The 16,022-nt window shown below is 39.4% G+C and overlaps 1 protein-coding gene across 1 annotated transcript in view; it reads left to right on the top strand.

Moving 5' to 3' along the window:
* MEIS1 (Meis homeobox 1) overlaps nt 1-16,022 on the top strand; it is a gene marked incomplete at its 3' end in the record, with an annotated part of 139,164 nt that overhangs the window by 104,270 nt on the left and 18,872 nt on the right. The window contains exon 10 of the mRNA XM_079720833.1: nt 12,595-12,671. Within this exon, the coding sequence (XP_079576959.1) occupies nt 12,595-12,671 (77 nt within the window). The remainder of the gene's footprint in view (nt 1-12,594; nt 12,672-16,022) is intronic.

Here is a 16,022-nt window from a genome sequence, read left to right as displayed (position 1 = left end):
TATGGTACTTCCATTTTTAGTTTTTTAATGAACCTCCATACTGTTTTCCATAGTGGCTGCCCCAATTTACATTCCAAGTTAACTTTGAATACCTTTATTTTGCCACCTTTATCTTGTCATCTTGTTGATGACAGGTGCCACTCTTTTTCCTACTCATCTAAGATGTTCCAGGAACCTCTTAGAGTTCTGTGGGAATGCCACGGAAAAACGTCCACAGCCCTGTGAGCATTTTTCTGTCCAGTTAGACTGGACGACTGAGAAAGCATAATTTGGAAAACAAATACTGGGGATCTGCCCAAATTTTGACTAAGACTCTTCCTTCTTCTATAATCCACTCTGGAGACAGACAGTGAATTCACATCAATAAATGCTGTGGGGAGTTTAAAAGGGTTTGCTTAAGAAGGTTCATAAAGATAAAGGTAATCTTATTACTAAGACAATTTAAAGTTTTTAGTTTTTTTTTTCTTAAAGGGAAATTCTCTTTAGTTTGATTGCAAGATAAGGGTTTTGTTGTTAACCAAGATAAAATACAGTGCTGAATAATCTCTTAAATTAAAAATTGAAGTGTATGTTACAGAGAATAGAGATAATTAAAGAGCTTGACTACAATGGGTAAAGGGAAGAGAATTTTCATGAAAATTAGCTAAGTAAAGGTAAATTGTGTTTGAATTTTAACTTCAGATCTGGGTGCTCTGCTGTTTGGCATATGTTGAGTTGATAATGCCCATGTGTTAAAGAATTCTGGTGGTTTCTTTGCCTCTCTCACAGCTTATAAAAATGCAAACAGACCCACCTAATGAATATTAATAGGAAGGATGTGTAGATAACACATAAACCCCCTGGATCTGTGGACTTTGGATGGAGTAGTCAGAAAGGATTTCTTTGGCTTTATTTAATACCAAATTTACATACTTTTAAAGAATAAACATCATCTTAATATTTTAATATCAATATTCCAAAGTGGAGATTTAGTGAAATAAAAAGCTTAATTTTCCTTCCCTGAACATTATATTCATCAAGGTCTGCATTTTAAGAGACAGGAAACTGTTAGCTAAAAAAGAAATTAACTTAATCCCCCTTCATTAAGTTCCAGTCTTTTTTTTGTTACTTAGAGACAAGTAATAATTATATCCACAGCAATGCAAAGCATGTTTTACACTTTTGTTATACAAAAGAACTGCAGTTGTTAAGGTGACAGCAAAAGAAAATGAGAACATTGATAAATACTGATACATTTTTTTCCTGAAATCTTCTCTGACTCTTGAAAGTAAATTTCACTCAGGTGTCTGAGCAGCATTTTAATTCATTAACAGCAGAAATCTACACGTGATCTTAGAAAATGTCAATCAAGTAGCTAAACAATATTTTCCCAGCTAAGGTTATAAACATGAAAGCTAAGTGGGTGGAAGAGATCTCAAATGACGGTACATCCCAGTTCTTTTAGAAAGCCTAAAAGGTGGGCACTTTGTTTTCAAATTGGTATTTTTTTGGATGGAACTTTCAGCAAGTACACAGTAAACCTCAGCGGTGTATATTATTTAAAGCATATACTCTCTCTCTCTTTGGCATTGTGAAAAGACATTTTCAATTTTAGCTTTACAAAAGGGGGAAATCATTAAAATGTAGTTTGTATCACTTCATTCCGTTATTTGTCATCTTTATGGCTGTTCTGTAGTTTTCACGGCACCTTTAATGGTAAGCTTGGTCAGGAGAGGTGAGCAGGAATGTGCATAGACTTGGCTGCGGGTGCTGCTGACAGTGTCTGCTAGCTGGGCTTCAATCCATGTCCCTGTAGATTTTAACGTCCCCACAGACTGCTGGCAGCCTGCTTCCAGCTGTGGCAGGCATGATGCAGTGAATTGCTTTTGAATGTTCTTTACTCAAATAGGCAGTAATTACAAGCTTAAAGAGGTTTAGTGGTCCAGTAAACTACATAATCACCCCTGAATTAGCCTGGGCTCATCAGTCGCAGTCCAGCAAGCTCGAGTCTGCTGTTTGTATGCAGCCTTGATCACATAGCAACCTGATCAGCAGGTGTGGAACAGCCAGAGTCCCCCATAAACACAACTGTCTACTGGGGACAATGATCTCTAATGAGATGAGGCTACACCAGCACTGTAATTTAAGTGGGAAAATTAGCACTAGAGAATGAGTACCAGTTCCAGGGGTCTTTAGTCATATTGGGAGCAGCATGAATTCTCCCTCTCTCTCTCCCTAGCTCTCGCTTTCTCTCTCTCAAAACATCTTCTCACCAAGTGTACTGGTTTTTGCTTCTCACTTATGGATACTTTATTCTCTTTACAAGGGTTTTTCCTCAATATTTAATGCTGGACAGGGTGTCTGTAAAGGCAGTAATGATGACTGTCAACAGTCTCATTCCAAATGGTACCACTGTATTTCATCTTCCTTGTCTTTTCTCTTCATGGCTTCAAAACCCTTTCACTTTGATTTTTAAAGTGGAAAAGTGTTCTACAGGTTGGGGATAGGTCTCCTTTTAGCTGGCACGCTCTCAGCAATAGTGGAGATGAGCTGTATGTAGTTTGGAAAAGATCCTTACTTTATTGGAGTTTATGGTATAAACTGGTCATGGACTTTCTTTTCAGAAAAGTGGTCCAGGATGGTGTGCTATTGTTTTGTTTTATTGCTCCAGTGAAATTCTTGGGGGAGAGCCTGTATATCGAAACAGTAGTCTCCTCTGTTCTTTCCTCAGTCCTGTAAGATGGAGAACTTGAATTTTATTACATTGCCGTTGGAGAGTGGGAAGGGAACTTTTGCAACAAATAAACCCAACAACAACATAGAGTGGATTTTGGAGAAACTTCGGGGGAAATTATACATGCTAAAAAAGATAAACAGAATAGCACAGGAATGAAGAACATGGGTTTCTTAGGGTCAAATCCCAGCTTCATCCTATTTGTGAGTAACTTAGACCCTGTGCCTCAGTTTCCCCATCTGTAACATCAGGGTAAAAACACTGATCTCATAGACTTGTTATAAGTATTAAACAAGTGAATACTGGTAAAACACTGAGAACATTGCCTGATGCAGAGTAAACATTATAAAAATGTCAGTTAAATAAAGTAAATAAAATCTGTACTGCTTTGGGGATTTGTAGAACTGAGTGAGAAGGCTGAACAGTTGTTAAAATGGGGGCTGCTAGTTTTCTGATGTTTCTCTGAAGTCATTGACTTATAAATGCTAGTTCAGGCATTTTGGGTGTCTCTAACTTCAATAGCACTCATTCATTCATACAACAAATATTTATTGGGCACAGAACTGGGCTAGTTGCCTTGTAAATGGCAATAGCATCCCTGTGTTTTTATTAGTATTCTACTAAAATGAAATGGTTCCAAATGTAATTTAACTCATATTTGATTAAGAATCACAAACAAAATGAAAGTAATTGGTAGAAAAACACACAACAATTAATTTCAAAGCAGACAATTTAAGGCATATTGTAATGCAGGTGGATGGAAGAGCAGGCATTTGTTTCTATGACCCTTAAAGCGTGTTCTCATATATAACCTACTATCATTCTCGAGTTTATAAGCAACACTAGAAGAACGAATAAAGTGATGGATGTATTAGTTTCCACTGAGTTTTGTATCTTGTAGCAAAATTTCCTATTGCTTCCATTAACAGAACTGAGTTGTAGACACATACACATTAAGATAATAGCTTCTTCATAAAATGAGTAGTAATCATCATCTATATATTCATGATTAACTCATCAGGAATGAGTGGGATTGCTCCACCCATCATTTGGATAACAAAATAATTTGGAAGTGAATTTTCTCAACTTGTATGTTGTCACCAAGTTTCAAATCCCAGCTCTATTACTTACACGCTTGTGTGAACGTGAGAAAGTAATTTGTCCTTTCTATGCTCAAGTTTCTTCATCTATCAATGGGTATAATTTATGAGCCTCCCTCGTAAAGTTTTTGTGAGGATTAAATGAGTTAATGCATGTGAAGGATTTGGAACAATGCCTGGTACATCCTCACTTCTTAATACGTGTTACCATTACTACTTCTGTCACTCTTACTAATACTAGAAAGCTGCTATTAATAAAGTCCCTTTGGATAGTTGCTGGAGGGAGAATGTGGAGAAAGGTCCTGGTGAACTAACTTTCACCGCACAGCCCCATCCCTGCCCCTTGATACTTGCCTGCAGGGCAGAAGCTGTGGGGATGCGGTGGAGGAGAGGAAAGCAGCAACTTTTCCTGGATCAAGGCTATTGAAACTGCAGAGAAACATTCAGTCACCTCTCACCACAATGGTTAACTTTGTTCATATTCCATTAGAATATGTTTTTGGTTTTAAAATGTTTACCTTAAAAAAGGGAATGGAGAAATGGGAAAGAAACATCAGTGGAAGGGTAGCCAAGTAGAGAAACTCAGGGGAGGGCAGACCTGGCTCCAGAACTAAGTAGCTGTGAGCCTTTGTTCATGTTTTGGGACCTAGCCAAGCCTCAGCTTCCTCATCTATAAAATGGAGCTAAGCATAGCCCCTACTCATGGGGGTCACCAAGAGCACATGCGATAATGCATGTAATGCATATTATGCCCTACTGACAAACAGTAAGAGTTCAAATGAGCTATTATTTAAAATGATTTGGAAAGGACACAAAAGTGAAGCATGGCCCCTATTCCCACCCCCACTCTCATCCCCCTACTCCTCTTACCCTGTTTTTCTTATTGGCCTTTTTGTGTTTCCTTTTATAGCCATGGTTTCCTACTAAGAGAATCAATATTCAGGGAGTTCATTAATCATCATAACTGTTCAAAATAATTTTAGCACTCTTCATGAATTTTAATACTTTTAGGAGGAGGATATAAGTAATTGCTAATTTAGAGTCTAAATTTTATGTCTTTAATGCATATATTTAAAAATACTCCTGGAACATATCTATAGCTACTGAAGAATGCATCTAAACATAGTTTTTTTTTTTTTTTTTTTTTTTTTTTCTGTACGTGGGCCTCTCACTGCTGTGGCCTCTCCCGTTGCGGAGCACAGGCTCCGGACACACACAGGCTCCGCGGCCATGGCTCGCGGGCCCAGCCGCTCCGCGGCATGTGGGATCTTCCGGGATCGGGGCACGAACCCGTGTCCCCTGCATCGGCAGGCGGACTCTCAACCACTGCGCCACCAGGGAAGCCCTAAACATAGTTATTATAATGGAATTGCAAGCAACTTAAAAAAAAATCCCCAATACAAAGGACTATGAAATCCCTTAATGTAGTATCTGTTTTTTTCTATTTAGTGCTTTTATTTTATATTTAATTAATATTTACAAGAAATTAAAAGATCAGATAGGTAAGACAGGCGAGGCGTTGTAGTATAAGCCTCTTATAATTAACTATAAAACAATGTTTTCAGTGCTGTGAATGGTATAGTCTCAGTGCAAAAGTGAAGACTGTTATGAAATGCTAGCCAGTGCTCAATTTTTCCTTCCACACTTATGTCATTTTCATGTGATAAGATCAAGTTCAGAGATTCCCACCTGACCTTCCTGCTTGCACACCTCTACTAGCAACTTCTTATAACTGCTGCTGGATAGACAAGAAATCAAATCTGAGGGCTTGTCTGGAAAATGGCTTGACTAGGCTTCAGAAAAAGGCAGTGCTGAACAATCAACGGAGCACATTTAGTTTGAGCAACTGGGCAATCTAGGAGCGTTGGTGGAGAATTAAGAAAAGAGGTTGAAGTCCTGTGACTTCACTGATGATGCTCCAAACATTTTTGGCTTCTTAGCCGTACAGACCTCACCGTTCTTCTTTTGATTCCAGCCTGTGTGAGGATGCAGGACTCAACTGCTATGCATTCAGGCAATGCTCTTCCACTGCACGGTACATGCTTTTGTAATGCAAATGAGAGGCACAAAGTGTCTCTTTGATAATGTGCAGTCAGAAGACAAAAAAGCATTCACTGAAACAGTAAAACTAATTCATAAAGCTGAAAGACAATAGTGAAGCATTATGGATTTTTTTAAAGGAAAAAAGTATCCTAGATCAATGTAATTGTCACAGTGTAAGCTATTCATAGTCAATGCATAAGGGGAAAATGGCTGCAAGTTTATTTAAAGTGGCAGAAGTTTTTATAAGCAAAAAAAATTCATGTTAAACAAATATAAATATATTTGGTTAACAGGCTTCTGCTTCTGCTCTTAGAGGTCACATATATAGCTGGTTATTTTAATTTAGACAGATCCACAATATTCCCTTAGTGACAAAAACTCAGTAGAAGTTTTAAAAGAACACAGAGATCCAATGGTTAAGAGCCATATGGTAGATTTTTTTCTTCTTCTTTAAAGGGAGTATCTCTCCATCACATACCAGAGTTTAGCTCAAGGTCAATTTATATTAATGCATTAAACTTTGCTGTGGAGGAGGCAAAGGGCTGGAGGAAAAAAGGATAAAAGAAGTTCCAAAATTGTTCTTCCAACATATTCAGCCAAGCAACAGAACATTGCCTTGATAAGGGTGATATTGGACAGTTGCCACAATTCCTCCTGTTAGATCAGCTCTCCCGGTACCTATTCCCATACCTTTTAAAGTATAGCCTGTAACATTTTGCTTGAAAATTGCTTCCACCTCTATTGCTTTGTTATAGCTGTTTTGCAGTTTCGGTGGAGAGGCAGTTCTGTGTCACAAGAAATTACTAATCTGAGGCTTGAGAAGGGGCAGCGTAGCTTTCCATTATCTCACCAGTGAGCTCTGTACAGGATTATTTTCAAAATTTCTGTTGCCATTACAATGAGCTGTTAGAGTGGGCAAGGCAGAGAGGGAGGGACCATTATTGAAACTTGGTTACCAGGGTAGATAAGATAAAGTTCATCACTGTCCTGGCATCCACATTTGCAGTCAGGGGTGGAAAATTTGATGAAAGGGGTACATTTGGTCAAGGATATCATTCAGATAGAAGGTTGGACATTTTCCATCTGTGTGTGCTGAAGAGTTTCTCTTTTCCTATTAATGCTCATCTGAAAGAGTGGGTTTGACTGTTTACAGAAATAAGTTTTCTTCCAATGTATTGTAAACTTGTAAATATCAGATAACCAACATCAGAAACCCCCTCCTGTCCTCATCTCAAAATATAAGATTGGAATTGGGTAGAGATAACTTTCTTTAGAAAGTTGCCATTTTCTTTCTGTCACTTCCTATTCTCTCTGGCTGGTGAAAGGATCGTTCAGACTTAATTTTTATGAAAGCTATTTTTAGATTTTTTTTAATTTTTAATTTTATTTTTGGCTGTGTTGGGTCTTTGTTGCTGCGTGCAGACTTTGTCTAGATGCGGCGAGCGGGGGCTACTCTTCGTTGTGGTGCACGGGCTTCTTACTGCAGTGGCTTCTCTTGTTGCGGAGCACAGGCTCTAGGTACGCGGGCTTCAGTAGTTGCGGCACGCGGGCTCAGTAGTTGTGGCTCGCAGGCTCTAGAGCGCAGGCTCAGTAGTTGTGGCACATGGGCTTAGTTGCTCCGCAGCATGTGGGATCTTCCCCAGCACTAGCAGGTGGATTCTTAACCACTGTGCCACCAGGGAAGTCCTCGATTTTTTTTTTTTTTTGAGACAACCTCTATTTCTGTTACACAGGACACATACTCTAGGGATCATTTTATTCTTTGATGGGGTTATTGAGCCATCACTGCTGTCTGAGGTCATTATTAGAAGTCACACTGCAGATCTAGAAACACAGGAAGAGTGGCAAGCAGGGTCTGTTTCAGCAGGAGGCTGGGAAGAAGTCAGCGTGTTGATTATTGAAATCAGAATAACCGTTTTGTGAGTCCTTGCCTTTAGCTCGGGTTCCACTGCCCAAGCCACTTGTTTTCCCTTTGAGTCCAGCAGCTCTTCTCTCCCCAGCGAAACCCACCTAATACATGTGTGCAGGTTTAATGTTGGAAGGGAGGGTCAGCTTTACCCATACATAATCACTGTTTTATGGCTTTCACTCATTCCTGAGGTGTTAATGCAGATCAAATGGGAAACACTCGAGAAGGAAGCCTTGCAGCTACTGCACTGCCCCGCTCTCCGGTCTCAATCGTTAATTCTTATTGTAAGATCTAAAGGTAATTTTGTTTACTCTCTTAATGCGTTGCCGTTCTCCCAGTGGCCCTTGCCTATCCTTTCTCAAATTCCCATCTTGATCAATTGTTTGCAAATAATTAAGCTTTTAAGAGATAATGGCAGGAAGCTAATGTACACAACAAAGAGGAGGTCTCCTGTCACTGTCTATTGGACTGTGGTCAAATTTGCTTTGATATCCCATAGCGATTAGGTTGATTGGTATATCTGGCAAGTGCAATCCCTCTTTTCTTCACAAGAACCTACCAATCTTTCTTAAACCAGTGTCCTTGCCGCTTAGATGCCATAATAGCAGAGGTGTTCAGGAAAGTGGCAAGGGAGACCTAGCCCTGTGGCTGCAATGGTTTGGAATGAATTTCCATTTTCTTCCTAATATGGCACTCGTCCTTCTCTCTTTTGTAAAATGACATCTACCTTTGCCCTTCTCGTGGCCTCACTAGCCCTGTGGGCGGAACGCAACCTGGGCTTTGAATGTTTTCACAGCAGCCTTGCCTGTGGCATGTTGGGTTTTTGTCAAGTCATTTTTATTTTTTTAAGTCTACAAAGGAATAACTCATACTGTCCACAAAAAGCTTATCTAGTAAAGATGCATAGGATTTAAGATAGTTAAACAGATTGGATTTCAGTTAAAAAGCCTACTTCTTTGTGAATTTTTGACTGACTGTGGATTAGCTACCTGAAGTTGTGGCTTTCATGTGATTCTAGCAATTATGGAATTTTTTTGGGGGGGTGGGAATTGAAAGTTTGTGGGACACCAGGTTCAAGAACTATGAAAAAAAGAAAAATATCCAGTCGGTCTACCATAGACAAAGGTTTAGGAGTTTTGTTGATACCTTTTGCCCCCTTAACAATGACCAGATTATTGTGACATTTAATTTCATCCAGGCTCATTCATTTCTATTAAAAAAAATATCCTGAACAACTGAAAATTGTTTAATGGAGACAGAGTGCTGGGTCGCCATAGCTTGAGGCTGCCCGGCAATTATGCTGCATGAAATTAGGCACAGTTTGTTCCAATTACTTAAAATCAGATCACATGAAAAGTGACAGAGAAAAAAACGGTTAGAACTTTCTCATTTTATGATATTTAAATTCTGAAATCAGAAACTGCATGATGTAAAGAAACAACCTAAACTTGCACTGACAATTTGCAGGCCATAGATTGCTCTTTGAAGCTATAATGATTCAGGTAATGTTAATGATCCAAAGAGAATTTTCCTGACACCCTTTGCATAAATAAAATGTGAATTCCACTTGCTTTCTCAGAATGCATGTAACACTTGCTCACAAACAGGCATGCAAAAATACTCTTGAAAACACAGCACAAATAAATGACTGTGACAATTCTCAATTTTCAAAGTAACTAAAGGTAAATGGCATAAATATTAATTTTTATCCAGTTCTGGTCATAATATTAAGACACAACTAACAAGACGGCAAAAGGTGTCACCATCCAGCTGTAGTGAAGAGGGACCATTGACGTATTTATTAATTCAATTGAAAAGCACTGAAAGAGATTTCCAGAGGACCTGCAAAACTGTAAGCAAATCATATTACAGAAGATGTTATAGATTGGAAATGACTTGTGTACATCGGTGTACAGCTTTATATAGCAAATAGTGCCAACAGCTAGATGCTAAAATTTGCATATTTCAAAGTCAGGCTTTTATTCCTCAAGAATTGCTAGCCTGGCTAACCTCCAGATGATAAAATCGAGAAGTTGTCCCTTTTTCAAAGTCTCATAGTTAGTGAATGGCAGCATAATTTATACAGTCTAAAAGGGTCGTATGTAACTTTGTGCAATTCTTCAACTAGTGTAGACATAGAACTGCTATATATGAAACCATAATTCAGTATTCAGTTCAGAGGATAAAAGATTCATTTGGTTTGTATTGTGTGGCAAACCTTTATGAAGTGCGAGTCATGTTTTAAACCTTAGGGCAGTGTATTGCTTTTAGGTCAGTATCCAGTTGTGAGATTTTGCCTGTGATGACTGGCATAATGGTGAATAGGGTGACTGTCACCTGTGATCTCTGCCGATTATGGAGGTGATATACTTTCATTTGAAAAGAGTGGGTAGACATCACTTTTAGGAATGAAGTAAGGAAAGTCGTGTTGTGGATCTCAAATTGGATTGTTTATACTTCCTGTGGGCTTAAAAAAATTTTATTATACATTTTGATGTTGCATCTGAGTGGAGAGTATCTGTGTATCATGGCAAGTCAGAGCCATTCCTTTGTTCCACTGATATTTACTGGTTTTCTTTATGTGCAGGTCTGGGCTTTAAGGATGGTGAATGAGAAAGGCGAGGGTGTTAGAGATGCTACATGAGTGAGAAGAGACGCATGACCAAGGAAAGAAATAATCAGAACGGGTGTTTCATAGAGTGATGCTTGCTATTGGAGAAAAAGGGGAAAGACTGGTGTGAGAGTGATAAAGTGGTCTGGTGGAGAGTGGGGAGACTAAGGCTTGGCATTTGAGCTGAGACCTGACAGTGACCTTGGAGCAGGAGCCTGAGGGTAGGAACCAGCTTGGTGTGTTGGAAGAACACACCACACAGAGGGGTGCGGTGGGGCGAGAAGAGGATGCCCATCTGGGAAGTGGGCAGGGCTGGGTGGTGGCACGCACTGCTGGGCAAGGTGAGAGGTCTGGAGGTTTTTGAGGCGGGACAGGAATGGAGATTATGAAAGGCGTTTGCCATATCCTTCTGTCATGATGAGGCTTAGACACTGGATGGGAAGCAGGAAATGTCCCTAGGTCGTGTCGCTGCGGACTGTGCCTTCCCCTGGCCAGTTTCCTCACCAGTAAAACAGGAGGGACAATAGATTCTATTTATGTCCCTCAGAGGGATATAATGGGGATTAATTACCATTCTGTCTGTAATATACTTGGAGCTCTTTAGAGAGAGGCACTATATTCCGTGAAAGCAAAGCCTTATTCTAACTGTGTATTTATTGATTAAGTGACAATCAAGACACAATGCTTATGGGAAAAATGGCTACATCTCTGCTCTCCACAAATCGAATCCCATGTGTATAGATACAGAACATATTTAAACTTATAAGTAAGAGCATTGAAGTGGTCATTAACGAGCCTTCTTAGCATCTAATCAGACATTATTAATAAGATTGAAAGCTATGTTAATTAGCATTCAATAGACTAGAATTTAGTTTCCGATGGCACATACAGTTAAATGGAGAGTTGGGGGTGCCCTTTCCCATTCATAAAGAGAATAGAAGGTTGACTATCAGAACAATTATTATCTTGGGAGAATTTATTGGGGTGCAGTGTTTCAAAGTAGCCCATGTCGCCAATGGATGGAAACCATGTCCTCAGCTCCTCTCCCAGGCTTTAGAAATGTATATTTCAAATTTAGATATAGTTGACTATTAAACAGAAAGTATCTTGCCAAAACTAATCTTAGTAGAATTCTAAACATCTTACAAGAAGGTATGGATTTCATTTTATTATCTAATCCTGTAATATTTTTGTATCCACTCTAACTCCTGAGGCTTTTTCTTCGCACGCAAAATGTGCTGGTCTTTGACCTTATATTGGCCTGTGTTCAGAATCCCAGCATATGTTGACATTCAGATAGGGAAACCAACTTTGGTAGAATTTCATTTGTTTGTGCTTTGCAGAAGAGCTAAAATGAATAGTGTGTGTGTGTTTTTTTTTAAATACACCCACTTTAATTTTGATATTTGTGTCCAGCAGCATGGTGTTTTGGGAGGAGAATATCATGTTAACAAGTTGCTTAACTCCTGGGGACCTGAGCTGAGCTTGTTGGTCCAAATGATTCAGCTTTAAAAATCTGTGGTTCTAGGGCTTCCCTGGTGGCGCAGTGGTTGAGAGTCTGCCTGCCAATGCAGGGGACATGGGTTCGTGCCCCAATCCGGGAAGATCCCACATGCCGCGGAGCGGCTAGGCCCGTGAGCCATGGCCACTGAGCCTGCGCATCCGGAGCCTGTGCTCCGCAATGGGAGAGGCCACAGCAGTGAGAGGCCTGTGTACCGCAAAAAAAAAAAAAAAAAAAAATCTGTGGTTCTAGAAAATATTACGTCAAAGTGGTATACTTTTGTACGCTCAAAAAGAACTTGTTATTTTAATCCCATAAAATACAGTGAAGATCCTACTGAATTTTGTGTTTGCAACAAATAAACCTGTTAAAGAATAAACTCAGTATCAAGGTTCTGCACGTATCCTAAGTAGCTATTTATACACTTCACTAATCTTGGTAATTGGCTTGTCTTTTACTGCCATTAATTAGATGATGTAGTATTCCATTAATAAGAGTGACACACCTCAGCATTTTTACCTTTAATTATAGACCTCACTAGACTCTTAGGTTATTGACAAAATAGCCTAAATATTGCCTGAATACACATATTTTTTTTAACAGAGCATATGTGTCTATTACTGAATCCCTCGCACCTAGCGTTGCACCTGACATGTGATGTGCACATTGTGTATCCAAAGTGTACGTGCACAACCTATCTTTTTTGTCCTCTTTCAGCACCCTTACCCTTCTGAAGAACAGAAAAAGCAGTTGGCACAAGACACAGGACTCACCATCCTTCAAGTGAACAATTGGTAAGTAATTTGGCTTTGTGTTTACACACAATCTGCTTCCCCCTCTGGAGACCTGCAGCTAATGTTTTGCATTAAGAAGACACACCCAGTTTTCCCTGGTGGCTTGTTGATCCAAAGGTGAGAACACAGTGTTGACTGGTGGGTGAGAGCACTTGCTAGTATAGAAAAGAAAACAGTGTATTGCTTTCCACCTCCTTTATAAATTGACAAATTTTAGGCATAGTATATATTAGTGTTTAATTCACGTTCACTATGGCTCTGTAAATCTCTCTATGACCTTTTTTTTAAACTTTTAAGAATAATCAATAGAAAGAGTGATATCCTTTTTTCTATGAGACGAGAAAATCCACTATCACATACCTGTCAGGTTTTAAATTCACTGAATAACTAAGTTCAGTTAGAATTTGTTAGGGAAATGCATTCCAGGATGGGCTCTCCTTTCTTCTTATCTCCCTATAGAAAAAAGAGAAAAAAAATGTATGTTTCTACTTTGAAGCTTTTCAAAACTTGATGTATCTCAGAGCTGTGCAATAGTGTTTCTAAATAAATGTGTGAACTCCTGATTTGGGGGAAAGCTGAGATTATGTACCAAGTACCAGCCAACAATATTCTGACTTAATGTACAGCGGTGTGGCAAGGAGCCTTTGAGGACGTATGATTTATTACCCTTTGTGAGTGCGCTGAAAGCCAGGTTCATACAATCACCCAGAGCTAGTGTCATATTTGAAGGGTATCAAAATCCAACCTCCTCTAAAGCTAAGTTGTCTAATTAATTGTCCTAATATTTTTAGATTAGTGTTTATGATGGGGGAAACCTTATCCTCTTTGAAGTAAAATCCAGAAAAGGCCCAAAGCCTGGTTGGGGAAAGAGGAGAACTGAGAATGCCAGTTTGCAGACAGAAGTATTTCTTTCTTTTCAATAAGTGTCAAAGATTAATATTACAGAATCTCTGATTACATGGCCTAATCCATTTTGGTGAATAAATTTGTCCTTGATGTCCATTGCACCTACATTAACAGACCCTTCTCTGTTAGAGTCTGGGAGCCTTTGGGAGAGATTTCAGATATATTAAGCCCCATTACAGAAAATGTAATTTCTGTCAATATAATCCCATGTATTCTTCGATTTAGTATTTTAGAGATAACAAGCTACTTACAATATATTTGCCTTTGGAGGATTAATTTACAAAGTGCACTATCTTCAAGACACAGACAGACTCACATAAGCATTGCTTGTAAGGGTTTTCAATTTCTATGACCTTATGGCAGCCTTGGGAGATCAGTTTTTGCAGCCCTTTTAGTCAAGTGGATCAGGAACTAACGGAAGACATACTATACCTGAGTGTGTTACTAGGAGTCGTGTGGCTGCTGAGGTTTTTTTGTTTGCCTGTTTTTACCTGCGGCTGTATCTTAATTTTCAAGACTCTGGATACTATATAATTGAACTTTGTCTTCCAAATTGTTCTGGACGATATTACAGAACAGACCATCCATTTTGAAGGCACACCTAAATTCCTAAACATTTAGGAAGGCAATGGGGCTGCCATGCAGGTGATCTACCACACATGCCGTCTCTCTTCCTCCTCAGTGCTGCTAGAAAGCTCCACCCACAAACATCGTTACCAGAGAACAGATTCCAATACAAGCCACTTGCCACAGGTAGAAGACATTATGGGATATTTCCTGTGGCTGCCCGGCCAGGCAGGCATTCCTGTGACACCAAGCTGGATGCAACTGTCGTTTCCTAGATTCTGTGCACAGTGATCACAATCAGACTGCCTCAGTTTTGCAATTAAGAGGGGGAAAAAGGGCTTCCCTGGTGGCGCAGTGGTTGAGAGTCCGCCTGCCGATGCAGGGGACGCGGGTTCGTGCCCCGGTCTGGGAAGATCCCACATGACGCGGAGCGGCTGGGCACGTGAGCCATGGCCGCTGAGCCTGCGCGTCCGGAGCCTGTGCTCTGCAACGGGAGAGGCCACAACAGTGAGAGGTCCGCGTACCGCAAAAAAAAAAAAAAGGAGGGGGGGAAGGACTTAAAAAAAGTTATAATACACGCCAGATAATAATTTTTCAACAAAGATGCAGACTTTGCCCTAAATTTCACACTGATACTCAATTCTGCACAGGCACATAACTTGAAAATCACTTTTACTTATTACGTGCGATGTAAACCCAATTCTGTGCTCATCTGGCACCGTGTAGTGTTCATGTGCTCTCGCTTCCGTGTATGGAATTAGAAGTGACCTATGCTTGCACTTCATTGCTGAGCATTTGGCAACTGTTTCAACTCTGCAACAAATTTGTTTGTGGTAGAGAGTTACCCTCCAGTAGCTAAAAGTTGTAATAGAAATTGTTTCTCTTAAGTTCAGTGAATAATGACATTCCCACATTTGATTTGAGTTTTTAATGGTATACTAATTTTCATACAGACCTTCACCTTTTAAGGAGCTGATAATAGATTTCTTTTTCTTTGGGCTTTGAGTTGGAAATATGAGGGAAAAATGGGGAAACCCAGACGGTACTGTATTGAAACCCAAGATGTGAGAGAATCTTAAAGATGGCAGACTTGAAGATAAAAAGCACACCTACCAAGTGGTTTTCATTTTTCTTTATTGTAATAAAAACACTGCACAGAGTCTTTTTGACAGCCTGTAAATATTTTTCCTGTATTGAGCATCAAGCGCAAGTTACTTCATTCTGGAAATAATAATTAAAAAAAACCAAACAAACAAAACACTTCATGAGTACTTTAGCATTTCCCCTTCATTTCATTTAGACACAACATTTAAAATGCATTTCTTCCTTTTTGGATTTTTAAAGACTTGTTAACACACATGTACATTTTGCATGAACTATGAGTCACTGTTGAAGAGATTTAATAAATGCTGAAGGACGGGTTGGGTGTAGATCAGTCATAATTACCGGCAGTAGCATAATGTATTGACATACACAGTATGAAAGTGAAAAATGTAAACTCATGGCAGTTGTTAGCTTGTCATAGAAACCCTGGCCGACGCAGCTTGAAGTTAGGTTTTGACAGAAAAATGAGATGAGAAAAGTTTGGTGCGTTGTAACATTCTTTCATTCCATCGCTGAACTAATTTTATGCGTCTTTAATTGACGTAAGTAATACATACTACTTGCCTTGGCTGACTAAGGACAAAGCAGATGGGATTTGGCGGGGAGAGGGGATCACAGGGAGAATTCAAATGTAAAACAACAAGACAGATTGGATTAATTAAGAGAAAACTTGGATTAAAAGAAGTAACTGCTCTAACTCATATTTGGTCTACTTGTCAGTAAAAACAGAGGAGTATTCTTAAAATGGTTGGTATTAGTACTTGTAGGAATTGG

The sequence above is a fragment of the Hyperoodon ampullatus genome (assembly GCF_949752795.1).
Source record: "Hyperoodon ampullatus genome assembly, chromosome: 15".
Classification (NCBI taxonomy): Eukaryota; Metazoa; Chordata; class Mammalia; order Artiodactyla; family Ziphiidae; genus Hyperoodon; species Hyperoodon ampullatus.
This window is presented reverse-complemented; position numbering and strand designations above follow the sequence as displayed.